The sequence below is a fragment of the Chinchilla lanigera genome, unplaced genomic scaffold (assembly GCF_000276665.1).
Source record: "Chinchilla lanigera isolate Chin_1 unplaced genomic scaffold, ChiLan1.0 scaffold00063, whole genome shotgun sequence".
Lineage (NCBI taxonomy): Eukaryota > Metazoa > Chordata > Mammalia > Rodentia > Chinchillidae > Chinchilla > Chinchilla lanigera.
The window spans coordinates 10,783,201-10,804,716 of NW_004955464.1; the positions used below are offsets into that span (position 1 = coordinate 10,783,201).

Consider the following 21,516-nt stretch of genomic DNA (forward strand, 5'->3'; position numbering starts at 1 on the left):
ACTAATTGGCTTCATTTACATTACTAGTTCATTGAAAAGAAAGTTTGTGTCATCTATTTGTTTCCTTTTTTGTAAGAACCTTTTTGGTTTATGTCTTGTACTCTGAGTAACTACTTTGAAGATAATGATTCACAGTATAATAACTGCTGTTATTCTCTTATTATTTGATTGTGAAATTTTGTCTTATTGTTTTATAAAATAAAAATTTGAGCCCAACTTGGGCGATTAGGAAAAAAAAAAACTCCTTTACCCCTACAATATATTACCAATTACCTTATATTACCAATTTGAAAACTGAGTCTCAGAAAAGCCAAATTACTTTCTAGTAAGGCCACCCAGCTAGTAAGCAGCAAAAGAGGGATTTCAACCTAAGTCATCCCTACCGTCGAACTTGTGGGACCTGCGGAATCCCTCCGCTTCTACTGCCTCTCAGGGCATTCACTCAGCCACTCATTCACTGAACAGATACTTCTTTGCGGTATAACACAGCCTCAAATTGTCACCCATACCAAGGAATGGAGAGAGACCTTCAAGAGGCATGTTTCTACTAATAACTGTCAGAGTCACGGCCTCTCTGTTTCCTCCCCAACGCAGCAGCTTTGGTGATTTCTATAGCTGGATCAAGTCAAGTGTGACCTGTTTTGTCAGGGTTGCCTGTCACCTCTTCCTTAGTAGGGAAGTGACAAGGGTGGTAATGGCACCATTGCTTTCATTTATCTATCTACCGAACAAAAAGTCCCCGGGCACCAGCTCTCTCTTGGTCCATCGGGAACTAGCGGTGCCACTACATACAGCTCTGCAAGGTGTACACTACACAAGCTCAGGAGACACCAGTCAAATTATTGTCTCGTTCATCCAGACAGTGAGCCCCACTTTTCTAACAGAAGCCCAAGGTGCACTTCTTATCAGAAACCCACTGATCCTTGGCCAGCGCACAGCAGATGTCTCAGCCTCTTCGGTCCCATGGGTTCGGCCTTTGCTGAAAGTCGTAATGACGCTGATAGGCTGTGAGGAAAGAGAGGATGCGTTCTCACTGCCGTGGTTTCTTCGGCGGCCCCGTGCGTGTTTTCGAGGAGATGGTGCTGGTGCACCTGGACCTGCCATCCAGGCTGCAAGGCTGAGATGCTGGCAAGGAAGAGCACAGGGAGGGCAGCTGAGGTCAGGAAGGGGCAACAAGACCTTGTGTTCAAATTCCAAGGGCCCCTCATGGCCCTGCCAGGCACTTGGGACCAGAATGACAAAGGCTCCATCCCTGAACTTGGGGAGCCCTCTGCTTAGATCAGTAGCACATCCATGAGGCTGTTGCCAGGCCGTGGGGCTGGGTGTGGGAAGGGGGCGGTGATGGTGCAGGGCCCGGAGCTGAGAAAGCCACTCGGTTCCAAAGCTAGATGTCTAAAAAGCACCATCTTGGGGACTGCCATGGCCCTGAAGTTAGCTTCCAGGAAGGGACTGAGGACTTGGGTTACATCCTGGGAGGTGGAGGAGCCAGGGATGGGTAGATGATAACTTTGACATGGAAAAAACAGAAGGTGATTTCTCCTCTCGTCTCCATAGTGTGGGGCTCACATATTATCTCACTTAATCCTGTGAGAACCTGAGTCCCATTTTATAAATGAGAAAACTAGGACTCAGGAAAGTGAATAACTGACCAAGCAGTGCACAACATGGAATAGGGGCTGAAGCCCGAGTCCACCTGATCCTACCCTGTGGCCTTCATGCTGCTCCAGGCATTTGGGCCAACTCTCCATACCCTCTTGCTTATCTGAACTTCGGCACATACCAGTGCTGGGCTCAGGGCTTAAGGGAGAGGCATTCGGGAGAGGAGTCCCAGCTTCCCTGGACCTCAGCTCCTGGGCACTGAAGTTAAACTGGGCAGACACAGGGAGATGCCTGTGGGAGTCCAGCTGCTGGGGCACCCACCGCTCTACTTGCATGTCCTGGGATCTTCTCCACCCTTGCTGGCCTCATCCATAAAACAGGAGCAGCAGTGCTGATCTCAAAGGGTTTGGGGATGGATGAGAAATACATACACAAAAGGATGCCCCGTCAGCCCAGGAAAGGTAAATCACCAGCTCTGCCCGGTGTGCACCTGGCCGCATCAAGGACTGAAGGCAGCCTCTGTCTTGCCTTTGCAGCTGCCCAACTTTATCAACACCACCCTCCCACCGCATGAGCAGGTGACAGCCCAGGAGATCGATAGCTACTTCCGCCAGGAGCTCATCTACAAGAGGAACGAGCGCATGGGGAAGAGGGTCATGGCACTGCTGCGGGAGAACGAGGACAAGATCTGCTTCTTCGCGTTTGGAGCAGGTTTGGGCCCCTGACCTCACCTCCATCGAGGGCAAAGCCAAATCCCAGAAGAGCGCAGGGCAGCTGCACCGTGCTGGGTGGCAGCTCTGGAGAGGGTCAAGGTTCTTTACTAACTGTCCCTGTGGGCGAGAGAAGTGACCCCTGCCAAGCCCAGAGGATTTCCATGGCTCCTTCAAGCTGCAGGTGGCCACACCCAGCAGAGCCAGGGTCAAAGCCACTGGGCCCTGGGAGGGAAGAGGGACTTCTCTTGCAGCCTGTCTTGGCTCTTGCTCTTGTCACCTGCCATTTGGGCAGACAGGACTTACCTCCTGTCTTGCAGTAGAGGCACATGGAGGGGCTCCAACATGATACAAGCCCATGGGTACAGCCTGGTCAAGGTCACCTCAGAGGGACAGAAAGAAAAACAGTTCTAGGCTCACACTGGAGCTCTCCGTGGCCCACTGTGGCCCCTGCCAAGTCCCTTCTTCTTTCACAGCTTCAGTTTGCTCATGGGAGCAGGAAGAGCTAGGACTTGCTTGGGTCTTCTAGGATTCCAGGAGCTGTTCACATGCAGGTGTCAGAGAAGCGGGGGTCTGGAAGAGCCGGCAGGAGCAGGACCTTGACTGACAACATGGAGAGAGTAGGGCCACTCGCCTGCTGTGGGACAGCTGCCAGAGGCCTGGCATGAGGCAGGAAAGCTGTTCAAGGAAGGACCCCCAAACACCAACCCTCCCTCCTCCTCCAGTTCACTCTGCAGTAGAACAGCCTCAGCCGACCTCCCAGGGGAGCCAACCTGAGTCAGCCTTCTAGGCCTGGGAGGTGCCCCCCAGTTAGTACAGCCACGGAGAGAAGCAGTTGCCGCCCCCACCCTGCCTGCCCCAGGGCCCAGGACAGTCACCTGGGCCAGAGGTCCCTAGAATCAGCTCCCTTCTACAGTCGAGGAAGCTGAGGCTGTAAGAGTGAAAATCACAGCAGTGTGGGCAGCCCTGAACACAGGCCTCTTTTTCCTGAAATGCCACGTCCATGTGCACAAATGCCCGCTCAAGCACCAGGCCAGCCTGAAAGCACCAGGGCCAACTCCAGTCTCTTCTGTCTCTAAAATTCAGTCAGTCGCTGATTGGTCCTGCTGATAGACCACCAGAAAGACCACGCATCCTTCACTCTGTCTCTGCCCCCTGCTGCTGTCCTGGTCCAAGCCTCTACCAGCTCCAGCCTCCAGACTGCTTCCCACACGGGCTGGCAAATGGTGCTGTCTCCCCTTGGGTGGTGGGAGGACAGCCACCGCTTAATCATCACCGCCTTTAGAACTGTGCCCTAGGTTTTGACCTGGTGAGTGAATAAGCGTAAAGGAGTGAGAGAATGAACAGATGAATGAACGCTGAGCACAGCCTCCGTCCTGGCCTCCTCTGGCCTGGTGCACTTATTAGGCTAGAGCAACAGTAAGGTCAGGGCAGAGCAAGCCCAGCTTGGCCCTCAGGGACCCCACCATCCACAAGCGACAGCTCTGGACCCGTTGCAGATCCTGCCTGCTGGTGGCTGCTGCATTTCATAGCTCAACCACACCTGGAACAAATGGCCTACTCTGTGCAGCAAATCTCCCAACCCAGGGACTTCCCAGCCTGCCCACTTCCTTATAGCTTTGGGCAAACTGAGGCCCACTGGGCAGGAGCATAGCAAAGCTCGCTGAGCTGGAGACAGAACCAGGACCAACCCACAGGCTCTGGACCATGTGTTACCATGAACAGGGCACCAAGCCAGCAGAGCAGGCCCGTTAGAGTCAGTACACTGGTCCTGGCACATACACGTCCACACGAAATCTGGGTGAGAGGAGCCCACCCTGCCTGGTTATACAGTAAAGGGCATGTCACTCCCTAGCCCCCACCCCAAGACAGGCTGCAGGATTTAGGTGCAGGGCCAGGCCACACACACCCTCCATGTACTACCACTTGCAGTCAGCCTATCCTTTCCTTGCCCTCCTGTCTGGTGCCTCTCCAAGTCCATCTCAGGGCCTTTCCGGACTACTGAGCAGAGTCCCTGAGGGCTCAGCTGGCCTCCTGCGGCCCCTCTCCTGCTGGCTCGACTGACAGCAGAGCGCTCCCAAGGCTGTGGAAGAGAGGGCGGGTCTACGCTACTAGGAAGACACTAGCTGCCCCTAGGCGTGTGTCTGCTCTCTCTCTCTGTGCTCAAATCAGACTCCGTGGGTATCTCCGGGGAATGTTTTAGGAAACAGAAACAATCTCGCAAGTCTCCCAACACCCACATCCCTACCTCAGCACCTCAGCAGGTGTCCGAGCAGACCCTACACAGTTCTGCCTTCTCTCCACAATCCCAGCTTTGGGGCTGAGCTGAAGCCCTGAAGGCACTGTAGTTCATATTTCCCCCAGGCACCCAGCAAGCCAAAGAGAAACCCTGAGCCTCCCGGCTGCCTGGCTCTTCCAGGGCTTATTCAGACTCTCCCCAACCCACCCCAGCTCCAGAATCCCCAAGAGCCTCATAAAACGGACTGGAAGCTGCAGTCCTGAGTACAGCCCGGCCTCCCAGTGCTATTCTCTAGGGCTTCAGGAAGGAGGGGAAGAGCCTTCGAGTAAGAGGCCTGGATGCAAAGCAAGACTCCTGCTGTCAGCCAGGGGACCTAGGAAAGCTATTCACTTTAAGGCCTCAGTCTGTCATCCATAAAATGGGGCTAATGCACCTGCCTCACTGGATTGTGCTAGACTCACTCATTTTCGATCATGGGGTTAAAATGCCCCTCATGACGCAGTGATTCTTAGAATAAAACCCTTCCTCAGTACTGTTCCAGACTCTCAAGCAACACCACTGAGTGGTTTTATTACAGTATCCGCATTTCCCACATGAAAGCTGAGGTGCAGAGTAGAGAGGGAATAATGCAGGCGGAACTTTTATTTGAACCCTGGCCTCTCGGATCCCAGTCCTGGCATCCTTGCTGTCTACATCTGGAAACGCTGGAGCTGTGTGCAAAGGGGTGTCTGTTTAGCTGACACTTTTCACAGAGAAGCATTCTTCTTAGTGTCTGTGATGGGCAGTGTGGCCTTGTGACGGTGCCCACAGGTGACTCAGCAGGTTCAGAGACAGTTGAGAGGAAAGTGTGAGACTCAGGGCAGGCCAGAGTGGCACTTGGGGCTCAGATGAAGCCCCTTCTCCAGAAGTTGGCGGTGGCCAGTGTGCTAGCCCAGGTGTTCTGGGACGGACAGGTTGGCTCCACGGATAGGGTGTGCTGGCCTGCAGGGAGAGAGGCCCATTCCCAACTGGGCTAGGCGCTGGGATAAGCTGAGCCTGAGCCCCTCCCCCACAGGACCTTCCAGTTCAGCCATTGGAGGGTGGGGAGGTGTCCTTGGCTTTCTTCTGATCTACAAGTAACTGTAAAAAAAGTAACTGTAAGTACATGATGGTAAATTTTTTACAATACATGGTTTTATCTTACATTCTGAAATTATCTCCTTTATAGTGTTTCAAATTAAAACATCCTCTTAAAAAATGACGGTGATAGAAGGCAGAAAGGAGTCTCAAAGTCCTTACTTGGCAAAATAAAAAAACTAATAACTATATTTATCCCCACTTTTTTTTTTTTTTGGTACTGGGGATGAACCCAGGGGTTTTGTTCAGAACCACATCTGCAGCTTTCGTTTTTTATTTTCAGATAAGGTCTCACTAAGTCATTTAGTTTTTGAGCCCAAGCTGGGTTCAAATTTGTGATCCTCCTGCTTCGGCCTCCCAGAAGACTGGGATTATTGGAATGCACCACTATGCACCATGTTTTTCAAGATGAAAAATAATTAACATGCTTGAAGCATGATGGAAGAGTTCAGTAGAATGGTTTAGATTGTTTCATAGGAAGAGAGATGTTTCGAGAAGGCAGGAAAGGAGGGGCCAGAGCTCGGGTAGAACTTGTCCTCGGGTGGCAGAGGGCACTTCCTCACCTGAAACTGAAGGGAGGGAGGGAGGAGGCCAGCAGGCAGGTAGCTTGGTGGTGGGAAGCTGAGCACATTCCCAGCAGATGGCTTCTAATCACAGTGCTACTCTTTAAAGTAGGAGATGCAGCTACCCGCACAGAAAAGGGAGGAAGATAAGAGGGTTCTTGCTTTTAAGAAGGGAGAACATTCAATATAAATGCCAGAGACCGGCCACAAGACCTGACCAGGACAGGAAGTTAAGTAGATTTTAACTCAGGGGCCATTTGGCATTGCGGGTAGTGGCTGCCTGGAGTGTGATGCTGAGCAGAATGACAAGGCCACATCAGAGCCCAGCAAGAAGACGCCAGATTGATACAGTGGCTGCAGGGATCAGGCTTCAGGTGCAGACCTGTCACAGCCTGCTTTGTCTGCCAGGAACAAGGCCCCATGACTCTGCCAAATTTCAGGTTGTAGGATGTTGCCAGCAACACCAAACAACCAGGTGTAAAGGCAGATGTCGTCCCCCAGGCCTGACTCCTGATTCATCCCAGTGCCCATTGCTCTGCGACCTATTGCAGGCAAAGTGCTCCAGGACAAGGCCCGCATGCCTCGGTATAGAGAGCCCTTCCCGGTCCTCCTCATGGCCCAGGAAGTTTATATTTGGAATCTCATGAAAAGTTATTGTAATTCTAGTGAGTTCATTCGAACCTACCACTTCCAGTGCAACCCATGGTGAGAATAAAGATACTAAAGCATATTTGGGGGCTGGCGATTTAGCTCAGTGGCAAAGAGCCTGCCTGGCAAGCGCAAGGTCTTGAGTTCGGTTCCTGGTACCGGAGGAAAAACAAAAAATAAAAAAATAAAGCATATTTGTAGTTATGGGGAGCCAAGGGGTCCTAAGTCCAGCCATGATGATGGCTATCCAGAACAAAGGCCTCAACCGAAGGCTGAACCCAGTTTTTATTCATTCATGAAGAAGGAAGTGGCTTGAGGATGAGCGACTGTGAGAGTGGTGGGAAATACGTGAGTGCCATGAGCTGGGGTAGGTAGGAGGCCTGACATCCCTCCTGCCATATGCGGAGAGAAGGATATGCAGTAAGAGTAATCTGCATAACGCAACTGAGATGGTGTCTAATGTTCATGGGTCGGTGCTTCAGCTCTGATGTATAATCTTTGAAGCCCCAGGAGGTCACAGCTTCTATTCCCAAGGCTCCATCCCAGCCGACAGTGTGGAGCATCGGCTCACACATCCCACCTCATCCTGGCTCACTCGAGGGAGCAATGGGATAGACCGATATGCATTGCTTAAAGCCAATTGAAGGGATAAGGAAAGGATCCTAGACAGCTCTGTACCTATCAATACATGGAAATAGGGTCAGGCTTAGCCAAAATGGAGCCAATTGCTCTTTTTTCAGGGAGAGCCGCCTAGGTGGTCCTCCACATCACAGGATTTCAAACACCTGCTGGGTGTTCTAGGAAGACATCCAAACCATCACCTTCCTTCTGTTCAGTCACATGATATCTCCTGGGCTGCAGGCCTTGCAGAGATGGACAGGAGTCTTTGTCTCTAGCACTACACAGAAATGACAATTTTGTCCCTAGTTGCAGGAAAATGGGTTTTCTCAGGATCTGTGCTTGTTCAGCCATCCAAGAATCCTCCAGTTTTTTATCTGTTCTTTTTTCTCTGAGAATAGTGTGAGTGATGAAGAATTCGAGGATCTGGACTGAAGCCATGAACCAGACTCGGGGCTAGGCCAGGGAACCTCTAGGCCCCATTCATTGCCAACTCTGACAGCTAGTGGTTATCACACATTCTCATCCCCAAATTCTCCCAACCGGTATCTTATTCTAAAATTGCCTGGTTCTAATAACATTCGAGCACTGCAGCATCCTAACATTGTAGCAAACATAGCTTGCTTTGACTGCGCTTGCCTTTCTTAGGAGAAGGATGGAGCTATGAGCTTTCCAAGATCTGCAAATCCCTCATTGTGGCAGAAAGTCCAGACAGAAAGCAAGATTGAAGAGTTCAAAGGCAGGTGGGTGAGCCCTGGAGACACAAACCTGCACACACTGTGCTCAGCTTCCAGCTCACACCCATTTCTTGCTGAAGTGCTGCAGACCCATAATCAGAACTACACCTCTGGGGCAGGGACACGAGCCGATTAGTGATAAAGATCCAAACTTGAGAGCGGGGAGAGATAGAAACCCAACACACCAAACACCATTAACATCTTCTTAGTAATACTGATTGCACCACTCCCTGGAGAAGGGTCACTGGCCTCCTTGAAGAACATCCATATCCATCAGCTCATCTGACCCTCACCTCCTCACTTCCTGCTGGAGGGCAACAGGATGGTACCTCTTATTCCATTTGGCAGGCAGTTCCATGGAGATGCAGCTCAGAAGTCAGAGTCTCAGAGCGGGAGTGAAATGGTGGTGGTTCTCTAGGCCGTTCTTCCTGCCCCTCTAAAAATCCACCCAGCTGCTGCTTGTGCCTTTTGTTCTGCTGAGGACATGCTTGTCCTCTTGTGCTGGGCTCCCAAAGTGGTCCAGGATTCCCCTCTCACCGCTCTACACATGCACTGAGAAGGTACCCATTACCCACTTGAATGAATGAATGCACTGGCCCTGAAATCTGTAAGCAGACTTGTCCTCTGCTCCTACATCACCCCACAGCAAAACCAGGCTTGTGACCCACATTAGCTGTACCTAATGGAAAGCTAGGGACTCTAGCAACATCAGATCTGTTCTTTGGAAGATAAGGCTGGATGGCAAATGAGAAAACCAGAGAGAGAGTCCAGGGCATGCTGAGTAAAACATGGAGGCAGAGGCTGGAGGAGGAGGGGCTTAGGGCTAAGAAGGAGAAGTTTTAGGGAGAGGAAACAGCAAGATGTTTAGGGAGAGAATCATAGAGAGGGGAAAGAAGGGAGGGCAAAGGGAGAGTGAAGTCAAAGACGTGAGCGCAAAAGGGGGCAGCAGCCTGCTATGCTGCAGACTTGTGCTTTCTGTTTTCCGTGTGGCCTTCTCAGAACCGTCCCCCGGCCCCATCTGCATAGTGAGGGGTTAGACGAAGCAGTGCCTGAGGCCCCTGCCAGCCTGGCCCAGCAGCGTCCTGCCCCCCAGCAAAGATGGAAGGGGGTAGGTGCAGTCAGAGAATGTGAGCACTGTGAAATGTGCTTTTAGGGCCCAGCATCCTTCCAGTTCCTCTCATTGTCCCTCTAGTCCTTAAGACAACACCCACACCCCCCCTTCTCCCATTGGTTCTCTACTCAGAGCTCAAGAATTGAAGCCCCGTGGTCCACTCAGGACCTTTTGTTTTATTTTATTTTATCTTATTTTTTTATTATTTTATTTTGACCTCAGGCGGGTAATGTGCTGACAATGTAACAAGGTATAGAGGGGTGGCACTTCTCACTCCGCATGAACACCCACGCATCATATTTATGGTCACAAAAGGGTCAGTAGGGTCTTTTAAATGTCAGGGGTGAGAGGCAAACACCCACTGCCTGCCACACTCCCCAGGCTGGAGCTCGAGGCCACAGCCTCTGGAAGTGTTTCAGAGTTTTGGAGGACAGCGCTTCAAAGGGCCCTGCTGCCCCCCCACCACATGAACATCTGGCAGCTGGCATGCATCTGCGAACTACAATCCTTGGCCAGAGACACTGTCCTTTTTCAGCCCGGAGGAGCCAGCCAGTCAGGGGACGTCCCCTCCACACTTGGCCCTGTGATCCCTCTGTGAAACAGGGAGCATGGAGAGGAGCAGAGTGTCCGTGTCCTGGCTGCATCCAGGCTTGCTATCTGGAGGAAGGCTTGGGAACCTTGGCTCTATATCCTCAACATTCTCGCTGGGCAGCGTGGGGAAGGCAAGGAAAGAAGGGACCATGGATTAAGAGCCTGGGCTTCAAAGTGAGACTCGGGCAGTTCAGTAACTTTTTTGTCTCCTCACCCTCAGATCCCCTCTGAAACAAGCCTGGGAACCAAAGGGCTGACACTGTATGGCTTGGTGCCTGGCATGATACCGCACTCTTTTTCTTTCTTTTCCTTTTCTTTTTTCTTGTGTGTGTGTGTGTGTGTGTGTGTGTGTGTGTGCGCGCACACACACACACACACACACACACACACACACATGCAAACTGGGAACTAAGCCCAGGGTCTTTACACTAAGCTATATCCCCAACGTTTTTTTCTGTTTTTTGAGATATGGTCTTGCTAAGTTGCGCAGGCAGGGTTTAAACTTGTGATCCTCCTGCCTCAGCCTCCCAGAGTGCTGGGATTGTACCTCTGTGCCGCCACCCCATCTTTGTGACCTCTGGCACTCCCATTGTTGTTTAGGAGCCCCCATCCCAAGAGCCTAGTCCTCCTAGGACAAGACTACTGCTCAGGAAAGAGAAGGGCACCCGGGGTAGAGGGGCTGAAGCAGGAAATCCCAACAGCCAGGGTCAGCTCTGGCAACAGTTAGGCTCCAGGGTGGCGGCCTCTGTCCCTGCCGTGTCGCTTGCCAACAGCAAGTCCTGGCATCCTGAGTGCTATATTTCCAGGAAAAGAGTCTCTGGACATTTGAAGAGTGATTCCCATGGCCATAATGGTGCCTGAGCTGGGCTTTGAGCCCTATACCCCGCAGGACCCATCAACAAGCTCTGTCCTGTGCAAAGCTACTGCCTATGTTGGGAGAAGTCTCTCCCCAGAGGAAAGGGGGCCACCTTGACTTATCTTGGGGTCCCCAGGGCCTAGCACAGGTCTGATATGGAATGAGTCCTGAGAATATCTTGGGGATATTCCTTCAGGGTGCAGCCTGGCTAAAACCCCCAGGGCTGCCTGGCCTCTGAAACAAGCAAAATGAAAGATTCAAACCCTGAGGATTTTAGAAGAGCCAAGAAGAATGGCTTCTAAGAGGAAGTGCATGCCTAGAGGAGCCCCTGAGGAGGACTCCCAGCATAAGCAACCATCAGTCAGGCGACAGCAGTCCCAGAGCAGATGCTGCTCTAGACGGAGCCTCCCGGGCCCCAGAGCCCTTGCCTTGGCAGCTACCTCTACAAAATGCCATAGCCCAGAGACACCCTGTGCCGTCCATGGGCTGTGGCCCAGTTCTGCCCCTTTCTGCGTGCGTGACGTGAAGCAAATTCCACTGGCCTCAGCAGGATTGTTGGGAGGTCAAATGAGAAATTAATCAAGGCATTGGGCATATTCTAAGTGCTGGACAAATGGGAGGTGGGGTTTGCTGCCCTAGGATTTGCACCCACCTTTGCAGTGTGGCAGGGATGCCCCAGGACTCTTTGATTCTGACATCTTGGGTACCAGCAGCCTCCAAGAGAAGCAGAAAATAAGGGCTGCTGGGGAGGGGACTCTAGTTCCCCAAGCATCACAGTCCCTATAGGATGTCTGAGTGGGTCCTGCCTGCCCCCGCAGGCTGATCAGCACTACTCAGCCTTACATGCCCAGCGATGGGGCACCACCTCCCTTACCACTCCAATGCCTGGGGGAGCATTCTTAGGTCCTGCCTGACACCTGTCCTTTCACCTTGTCCTGCAGCACTCAGAATCTCACCGCTTGTCCCCCGTGCCCCAACCATCTCAGGGCCCACCTCACTTTATAGTCCCACTGCAGAACCCCTCGTGGTGGCCGCACATACCACACTGCCTCTCTGCTCTGGGCTTGGGCTGTTTCCTGTTGCCTCTTCTCCTCCCTTGGGTTCCACCGCATTTTCTTCAGCCCCATGGTTCTGGCCCCTCTCCGTCACTGCACTTCGTTGTCCCGTATGGTCTGCTTGCGGGTCTGCCCCTCCACGGGTGTGCCCCTCCACGCGGTCATCTCCTCGGGGGATGCACAGCTCCTGGCAGTGGCTGGGTACAGAGGCGGTGTCATCTCAGCCCTCCTGAGCTCACAAGCTGCAACTCTTCCCTAGGCCGGCGGGAGAACAGGACAGAGGCTCCGGTTTGCTACTTCCCCCTCACACACTCACTCCTTGGGAGAACAGAGCCCTGGGTGCCTCCAATCGTCCAGTCCTCCGCTGGCCCACCGTCCAACCCGCTTGTCACATTTCCTTGGGAAAACAAACCCCACCATCGCTTGATATCCGGTAGGCTGCCCTGCCAGTGAGATTCGCATTTAAAAGTTTCCCTTGCATTAATTTCAGACGGAACATAAATACGGGCTTGAGATGCCGCTTCCAGGAGGAGAAAACTGGAAACCCATCATACTCACTGGAGAGAAAACATGTGTGTTGGCCCAGGCGAACCCGCAGTTCTTTGGAGCCTGTGCAGGAACATCTGGTTCTCTCTCCTCCTCCACCCAGCCCCCAACACGGTCCTGAAATTGCCCTGTTAATCGGTGTATTGTTCTTGCCGAGCACTCGCACACTTTTCTCTCCAATCTGCTGAACCTTGGAAGGTACACGGGTTTCTGACAATTTCCTGCCCCTAGGCTTGAACTCAGGATCTTCTGCAGCTGCCAGCAGTTCACAGTGGATAGCCTGGAGCAGGGACTGGCCTGGGATATCACTGGGTTGATGTCTAAGCTTTGCCTCTTACCAGCTGTGTGACCTTGGGCAAGTCCCATCCCCTGGCTGAGCCTCAGTTTCCTCATCTGTAGACAGGGAGCATGGCCAAGGGTGGCTAGAAAGATGAAATGAACTATGGCTTGAGAAGCACCTGGCACCGGCAGCCACCAGATGAGGGAATGTAGAAGTCTGAGGGCCAAGGAGACCATGCGGCCCAGGACCATGTGGGGAAAGGGAGACACAGAGAAGGGAGGAACCTGCCCAGACCACACTATCAGCTAATGAGCCAAGTTTTCCGTCGCCGCTCTGTCCTACCTGCCTTTTCCCATAGAGGAGCACTGGGGCTGTCAGGTTGTGCCCAGCAGAAGGTCAGGGCTAGGTCTGGCCAGCACTCTGCTCCTCAGACATTCTGCCCTGGCACAGTCCTGCTTGCACCCTGAAAAGTGAACTTTTTTCTCTGCTCTGAAGCTCACAGCGCCTATAACCGCTGAGCGGGGCAACCCTTCCTGTTTGTAAGTGAATGTTCTTTCAAAGGAGTCAGGACTCACCCAGCCTCACCATTTTAAAGATGCTGATGCCCCTCTGGACCCAGCCGCCTCGCCTCCCTTGTCTTCCCCTCCAATTCAGCCGCATCTGCCTCATGAATCCTCCTCCAGGGAGCCTTCCCCGACACTTCAGCAGCTTGTGTCTCTTCCACCATGCCCTTTGCGCTAGCTTCTGGGTTCTCTGCATCCTCTCCTCTTCCTCCTTTCCCCATTTCACTCTCTGTCTCTGTGTCTTTGCGTCTCGTTGGCCTGTCCTTGCTTCTTTCTGTCTTGGTGTCTCCCCTTCCCTCTCCCCTTCCCATTCTGTCTCTTGCTGCCCATCTCTGACCCACCACCCCTGCCCTTCTCAGTCCTTCTGTCTGTTTTTCAGAGCTCCCTTGCTCTTCCATGCTCCTCTGTGACGTCTCTGCTGTCCCCGGCCTCCCTCCTTGTCCCCGTGCCTGCGGGTGCCCCCTCCCACTGCCCTGATCCCTTCTTCCTCTTCTGCTGTCTGGGCAGCCGCAGCAGATGAAGTGGAACATGTCTTTCTGCAGAGCGCTGGCCAGAGAACAGCTGGAAGTCAGTGCTGGAGAGAGCTGCTGAGCAGTGGCCAGGAGACCCAGGGAGCATGGACAAGCCAGGCAGGCTGAGCCCCAACACGATGGAGCCCTTTGGAAACTTTCCGCAACCTTCCTGCAGGTTCCAGGATGGGTGTGGTCCTTGTTTCAGGATTTCTGACCTTGGAGGCAAACCTAAGCCCTGTCTGCCAGCCCCTGGGGACAGCATGTGCTGGACCCTGACTACTCAAGGGGCTGCTGCAGGGGCCAGGCTCCCGGGACTGGTGGGACCGGGAGGAGCATCGCCAGTGAGTAGAACAGCACTGGGCTATGGAAGGAGGGGACGCGGGTCTCCTGGGGATAAGATGAGATCATGGAAAGGATATGAAGTAAGAGGTTGTGTCTCTCATTCATTCAACAAGCATTCACAGAGCCACTGAAGTGTGCCTGACTCCAGCTTAGCTCTAGGACAAAGATGAATCGGGCCTGGCAGAGTCCTTGAAGAACTCCCAGTCCTCCCTCAGGTGGCTCCTTGAGAGCATGCTCCAGCTGTCAGTTCTGGACCTGGCAGGCCCATTTAGCTGCAATGAGGAGGGGAAACCAGCAAGAACGGAGTGTTCTCTGCAGGCACCGGCATGAGTGTCCAGGAGGTGGCATCAGGGTCTCTCACTGGAGGAGGACGAGGAGGATGAAGAGTCCACACAGGGTGATTTGGCTGGGCCAGCAGAGCCAGTGGGGCCCAGGACCTGCTTGGAGAGAGGGCGAGCTGTGCTGGGTTCTGTGAAGGGTGAGGTGGCTGGAAAAAGGGAGTTGACTAAGATGACAATGCCAGAGCCATCGGCATGGTATGGAAATTGAACATGGCCTGGTGTTTGTGCCTGGGGCGTGGATAGAGTAAAGGGAAGGAGACCCAGGGCCCCCACATTTATTAGGCAGGGAAAAGGAGGGGAGAGGGCGTGTGAGCAGCACACAGGGTGGGCCCTGGGAAGATGTAGCTGTCACCAACCCACTGTGGGGTCCCCTGAGACCAAGCCACAGAGAGGGTGGGTGGTGGGCACATGGGCTGGGCGCATACGGCTTATACCACACAGTCCCAAGGCACAGCTGCGTGGAGCACTGCCTTGCAGGGCTGTGTGAAGGGCAGCGGGGGCACCATTCCTCCCACCATAGGGGGCGTGAGGGAGGACAGTGTGGTCTGGCCAAGGGGGAAAAAAGGATGGGAATTCAAAGTGATTGCTTCCTTCTGGCCACAACCTCAAGTCTTCTCTTTGTGGTCTTCAGGAGACCAGTAGTGTCTGGGGGCCTTGAGGTTGACAGAATGGCTCAGAGCCCTGCGCTGACATGGAGAACACTGCCAAGGGGTGCTCGCAGGTGCAGCAGCAACCTGAGAGGCTCTTGAGGTCAAGGTTGTGGCAGGGCATGGGCCCCTCTGAGCATTCCTAGGCTCTCCCAGCCATACTGCAGTCAACAGTCTGCTGCTGTACCTGTGTACCTGAAGCTCTCTGTCTTTGCTGGGGGCTCTTGAGGTCCTCTGGATAGAGGCAGGACAACAGTCAGGCCACAAGGCCCAGGTCTTCAAACACAGGTCTTCATGGAAGCTGCTGGAGCAGAGGCCAGGCGTTGCCGGGGGTACAATCTGCAGCTTGAAGCCTGCTACTCCCTGTGCCCTTCTGCCCAACTATACCAGGGGGCAAGCCAGATTAGGGCTGGCTCTGTCCAAGCCAGGTCACCACTCAGGATGGCACTCTGGCCTTTCCAAAGGACATGCACTCCTCTGCCTCAGGATGGCTTTACAGCTGCTCAGAGAGCTGGTCCAAGGGCTACTGGCCCGCCTGACACATGGGGAAGCAGAGACTCGTGGCAGGAAGTCCACTGCTCGGGATCACAGACTGAGGGGAGAGTCAGCACGGCAGAAGCCTGAGTCTCCTGTGCTCAGCTGCGTAAGGCCAGGCTGAGAGCCCTGAGAGGATCTGGTTGTGCCTGTGTTGTGTGCATCTCTGAGGCCAATGTCCCACAAGTGCCTCCCACCCCCACCACCCCCAGAGCATCTTGCTCAGTGCTGCACCCTCCATCCTCACCTCACTAACAATGCCTCCTCCAGGAAGTCTGCCCTATCCCTGGCTGGCTAGGTGCCTCCTACGTACACGCACGCACAGCCTCTGTGCTTCCCCCTGCATTGTTCTGTTTGCTCCACTGCTGTTACCGTTCACAGCTGTCTAGCACTAGCTGTGTACTCAGTCAGAGGGGGAAGGGAGGGCAAAATATCTTTTCATAAAAGCCTTGAGTCAAACAAACTCCTCCCCCATAGACTGAGCCAGAGGGGCCCCCGAACACTGTGTGACCCAGTCCCTTCCTCTTCCTGAGAGGAAACTGAGGGCACTGGGGGTGCTGGGTGAACGGATACTGGGCTAGAACCCTTTGCCAGTCCCAATCCGTGATCTTTCCCATGATGCCCAGGTGTGTCCGCAGGGACTGTGGCAGGCAGGAACAGGAAGATGGCTGGGCTGGGGGAGGTGTGAGAGGTTACAGCCCCTGTGCAGGCCCTGCTGACCCCTCTGTGCCAGAAGCCTACCGCTTGTCCACTCTACTCCCTTCTACCTCCCCGGGACTGTCGGTATGTTGACCTCCCTACTTCCCACCTGTCACCACCTGTCATAGGCAATCAGTGTCATGGGACAGGATTTCCCCCAGGTTCTGGAATGAATGGTGAGCAGGAAGGAAGAGTGCTGCCCCCGGAGGTGGGCCCACAGGGGAGACTCACAGTGGGGAGGGCCCCCGGATCTGGGCAAGCACTCTTCCAAACTGACCCTGCTCACACTGGAAAGGTGGGGAGACAGAGACCTGGGAGGCAGAGGGGCATCCCTGGACACTGACTCCCAGCAGCACCTGTGTCCACCATCATTGGCCTCCCTGAGAGTCTTCCTATGCAGAACCTGCGAAGGGCTTCCCCTGAGTTCCCAGCCTTGGACCTGCTTCCTGGTGAAGGAAGACCCGTTCCCCTCTCTTCTGGGACTTGGGATTAAATTATCCATTTCAGTGTTCACAGTGTTTCACAGAGTGCTGGCCCCAGAGCGAGCATGTCATAAATACTGAACGAATGAAGAGTGGCGGGTGGTGAGAGGAAGACCATGTGTGGAGGGATGGTTTTCTTGGGCACCTCCTCTAGGCCACTGAGACTGTGTCTCCTCCACTGGGATCTTATACCTCAGTGAGTTCTCAGTGGCCATGCCAGACCCTGGGCTGCCACATGTGCTCCACACAAGCTGGGTAGAGAGATGGTGAACAAATGAATGCTCAGACCCAGGTGACTGTGCCGGGCATTTGCAAGACAGTGGCTATGTGCGTTCTGTCCCCCGAGACCTGTTGAGCGGACCCTTGAAAAACACAGAGACCCCGCTCCCATGCTGACAGAAGTCTGCTGATGGAGCTTATAAGAATGAGCCATGGGGGGCTGGGGGTTTAGCTCAGCAGCAAAAGCACCTGCCTGGCAAGCGCAAGGTCGTGAGTTCGGTTCCCGGTACCGGAGAAAAAACAAAAAAAAAAAAAAAATGAGCCATGGACCTGCTGGGTCTGGAGGGTTTCTTGGCATTAGGCCTAGTGAGATTGGAAAGAAGGGGCAGGGTCAGCTAGGTGCAGGAGACTTGGTGATGCAGCAGGAAGCACTTGGAGGCCTCGCCACCAGCCAGCTATTGTCCTTGCAGCAACCCTGGGGAAGGACAGTAAGTCCTCTCTGCAGATGAGGCAGCTGAGGCATGGGGAGCTTGTGAGCATCACAGCCAGGACATGGACCCAGGCATGGCAGCACTAGGACCGTACCTTGCCCACTGGGCCATACTGCCTCTCAGGGAGTCTGAGGCCCTGACTGGTGCAGCCTGCTGACCCAGACACAAACCCAGGGGGTGGCCCAAGTTGTCCCCACTGACTGGCATCCTGGCATGTGGCTGAGCATACTCTGTGTCTTGTGTTCCAGGTCACTTCCTGGGGAACAACACTGTCATTGATGTTCTGCGGCAAGCAGGGCTAGAAGTGGACCACACACCTGCTGGGAAGGCCATCGACAGGTGAGTAGCAGGGCGTCTGAGGGCATCTTGGGACTGGATGGCTGGTCTGCCAGTGCCTGGCCACGGTTCAGATGGAACCACGTGCCACATGGCTGGCTGCCCCTGCCTTCCTGCTCAGGACCGTGGGTAGAGTGGTAAAGAAGCTTGTGGTGAAATGGGTGCTCATGGGGACAGGCGAGACCAGAGACCATGACAGAGGGGATCTGGAGGTGGGAGAGTGGGGAGAAGGTCTGTGTACATTCTTGATGGGAGGTCAAAGCAGGGCATGCAGTGGAAATCTAAATCCCACCAGGGAATCCCGGTGAGCAGCACTAGGATGCACAAGTGGCTTGGGATTCAACACTGGTGAATTAAAGAGATGGGGTAGAAGTGACCCCTCGGGGGAGGACTCAGTGGATGCCCCAACCCAGAATCAAGATGCTGCCATGGGAGGATGTGCCACAGCCTGACCTCTTCCCGCAGCGCCCTCGCCTTCTCCATTGCCACCTCAGGCTGTGTCCCTAGCTCCTGACTTTCCTGCCAAGGCACACCCATGGGGTTCACAGAGCCACTGTCCCCCATCTTCTTCTCCTGTAGGAGTTCCCATCCACCCTCACCAAGTCTGGAAGCTACCCAAGGGGAGGGACCAGCTCCGCTTGTGAGTCTACAGCACCAGCACCAGACAAGAGCCGGGCTGGGTCCTGGGTAGCCCTAGAAGTCAGTGTCAGGATCCTCAAACTCGGGGTCCAATGCAGCCCATGCCCAAGATTTTATGCAGGAACTTTCCCCATCAACACACAAGGCTGGGCACAGCATGACTTCAGCTCCTGTCCCTGATGTTACAAGACCCAGAGTCCAAAAGAAGCTTGAATAATCATAGCCAATAATTATTTGCTACTTACTCTGTACTGAACTTCAAGTGCTTCTCTCTCACTTAATCCTCACAACATCCTCAAGGCAGGAACTGTGAGTCTCGCTAACTTGTCTTTGAGGAACCTAAGCCGAAAAGGGGTGGCACCTGCAGGTAAAACACAGCTTGTTGTAAGAGACGAGTCTGGCTCCTGGTGCTCCTGAGCTCTAGTCACTTCTGTACCCACTCTGGTGATGGCATGGGCACTGGGGAAGATTGTGACCTTGATCTTCAGAGATGAGGCTATGGGGTTGAGCCTGAGTCACTAGACTCCTAGACCCGGACCAAAGCTCCCCAGGCTGCATGGTCCTTCCAAAAAAATTTACAAACACTGGCATTGGGACTCCATCCCAGCCGCCCACCTCTTCTCATCTGGGTTAACCTAAAAGACTGCTCTTTGTGCTGGAATCACTTGAGCCCAGCACGCAGCAGCATGTATTGAGGTTGCGGGTGTTTGAGAGATCTAAGGTAGCCTCAGGGTCATGGTGTTCCTCAGGTTCCCTCTGTTCCCCTGCCCCACCCCTGCCCTCGTGTTCTCAAGGCTTTCCCCTTGAAGCTCATTGTGTGTGGCCAGCCAGGGCACAGGAGGCAGGCAGCCCACAAGGCTGCCGGGTGGAGAACCTTTTAATTTCAGAGCCCAGGCATTGGAGGTGAGGGTTCCCCCACTGTACCCCCACAGTCTCTGCTCTGAAGGCTCTCAGGCCTAGCCTCCTACACAGAGAAACAGGCAGCTGGCGGGGCAGAGGGGGAAGGGATGCTGAGGAGGCTCCAACAATAAAAGCCATCCTCAACCACAGGTGCTTCCTGGATCTATCTTTTTGTCTGACTGTTTTGAATTATCTTCCCAACAGCTGCAGCATCTCCAGCAGCCTGGACCCTGGGAATCTGGGGTTGCCGTGGGGGCTGGGAGAGGCTGAGCCGATGGCCCTTTATTTCTTCAAAGAGGAAGAAGCCTCTCTGTCATTGTGGAGAGTGGGAGTGCAGTTGGGAGGACAGGCTGCTTGTGGTCTTAGGTACCACCTTCCCTTGCAAGCTGCCCACTCAGACAGTTCTGAAAACTACTCCCAGCCTTCCTCCCAGAGGAATTCCTCTGGGATCGTGGAGAGGAAAGAATAAAGGGCAGAAGAGTGGAGGATGCACCTCAACTGAGAGGTGCACGTGCACATGCCCACATGGGACAGAATTCCATGAGCACACCCACATGGTGCTTCCTTGCCTGCCCGACACCCAGGTCCTTTTGCTTGTTGGCTGAATCAGAAGGAGGCTTGTTAGTTCTGAGCAGGGTTGAGCTTTCTCCTCATCCACCCCCATGACAGCCCCATGGAAGAGGTACCAGTGGTGTCACTCCCCATGTACAGCAGCTTGAGATGACAGCAGAGTTGGCCCTTAGTCCCACAGCCTGCGGGTCATGGAACCAGATGTGAACCTCTCATTTGTCTGCCTCCAGCTCCATCTCTAAGGACCTGACCGTGTCCTACCTCCACTGAAAAGGTGCACAGTAGATGTGTGTTGAACTCAGGCACGGATGATGGGATGAATTAAATATGATCAACACAAATAGTGTTGACAGCTAAGGTCCTCGTGCTGCTTACTATTGCCAGACAGTGTGAGAAGCACTTTGTTTGTGTTTGCCTACACCATCCTCAGGCAGCCCATGTGAGGTGCACACGGTCATAGCCCCATCTTATAGAAAGGAGACCAAGGCACAGTGAGGCTAGGGATTCGCCTACAGTCCCTCAGACTGTTGATGAGTGAGACCCTGACCAGGATCACATATGCCCCAGAGGAATGTCCTCATGTCCAGAGTCCATGTGTCACCTACTGGTGACACCACCTTCCTGGACCAGCACATGGCATGCTTTTGTGCCCTCCTCTCCTCTGTGTTCTCAGTAGCTGTGGGCATCTGCCATCCTGTGTGGCTTCCTCTACCTTTAGCTTGGGAATATGAGCAAGGGTGGCATCTGTTTGGGTCACTGCTGATATCACGAGGCCAGTGTCTCCTGCAGGGTGGGAGCTCAATAAAGATGCATTGGCCAAATCAGAAGAAGGAATGAATGCTCTGTCTCTCACCACAGACAGTGGTTTTCCTGGGATCCTCTTGCTGGGCCCAGCAGGGGCACTCTGGCATCGACTCCTGCTGTCAGCTTTCCCACCAAATTAGATTCCTTGTTGTGCACACATGACATATTCACGAGCTGTTTCCCTTTCCAGCCCTGCTGCCAGGAGCTCAGCGCCCCCTCCAGAGGAAATTTCAGCCAGCCCAGCCCCAGCCACCCCAGCTGCCGCCATCCCTGAAGCACCCTCAGCAACCCCCACTGCCACCCCCGAAGAGGAGGATTCAGCCCTGTCCCCACACCTGCTGCTCCCTGACAGCCTTAGCCAGCTGGAGGAGTTTGGGCGACAGAAGAAGTGGCACAAGAGGCAGAACAAGCACCAGCGGCCAAGGCAGTTCAACGACCTCTGGGTCCGAATCGAGGACAGGTGAGTTAGGGCAGGAAGATTGCCCGGGAGCTGGGTGTCAGCCTCCCCACGCCAGGGTGCTGTCATCCGTGAGCCCTGCTCTGAGCAACCATGCCAGGGGGTATCTGAACTTCTAGGCTTGCTCTTCCATGTTCACAAAGGATCCCCTAGAGTGTCCTTAAGGGCTCACAAAGGAACATTTACATCTGACCCTGCAGTTTTATTCTCAGTACCAAAGCAAGTATAATTCTCTGCATTTTAAAGGTGGAAAAATAGAAACTTACTCAAGTGCAGTAGATAAGTCTGCTTTGGTCTCCCTGGGCTGCATC

At 53.8% G+C, this 21,516-nt stretch overlaps 1 protein-coding gene and 1 long non-coding RNA gene across 2 annotated transcripts in view; one reads left to right on the forward strand and one right to left on the reverse strand.

The window, feature by feature from the left end:
• Positions 1 to 21,516, forward strand: part of Trabd2b (TraB domain containing 2B) — a 205,211-nt gene that overhangs the window by 170,686 nt on the left and 13,009 nt on the right. Inside the window, exons 4-6 of the mRNA XM_005398637.2 lie at positions 2,136 to 2,310; positions 17,748 to 17,838; positions 20,939 to 21,208. Of these exons, the coding sequence (XP_005398694.1) occupies positions 2,136 to 2,310; positions 17,748 to 17,838; positions 20,939 to 21,208 (536 nt within the window). The remainder of the gene's footprint in view (positions 1 to 2,135; positions 2,311 to 17,747; positions 17,839 to 20,938; positions 21,209 to 21,516) is intronic.
• LOC106150096 lies at positions 204 to 12,683 on the reverse strand. The gene is made up of 3 exons (XR_001236705.1): positions 11,830 to 12,683; positions 2,616 to 5,667; positions 204 to 1,125 (listed from the first exon to the last, which is right to left on the reverse strand). It is a non-coding gene; the product is annotated as an uncharacterized LOC106150096 (long non-coding RNA).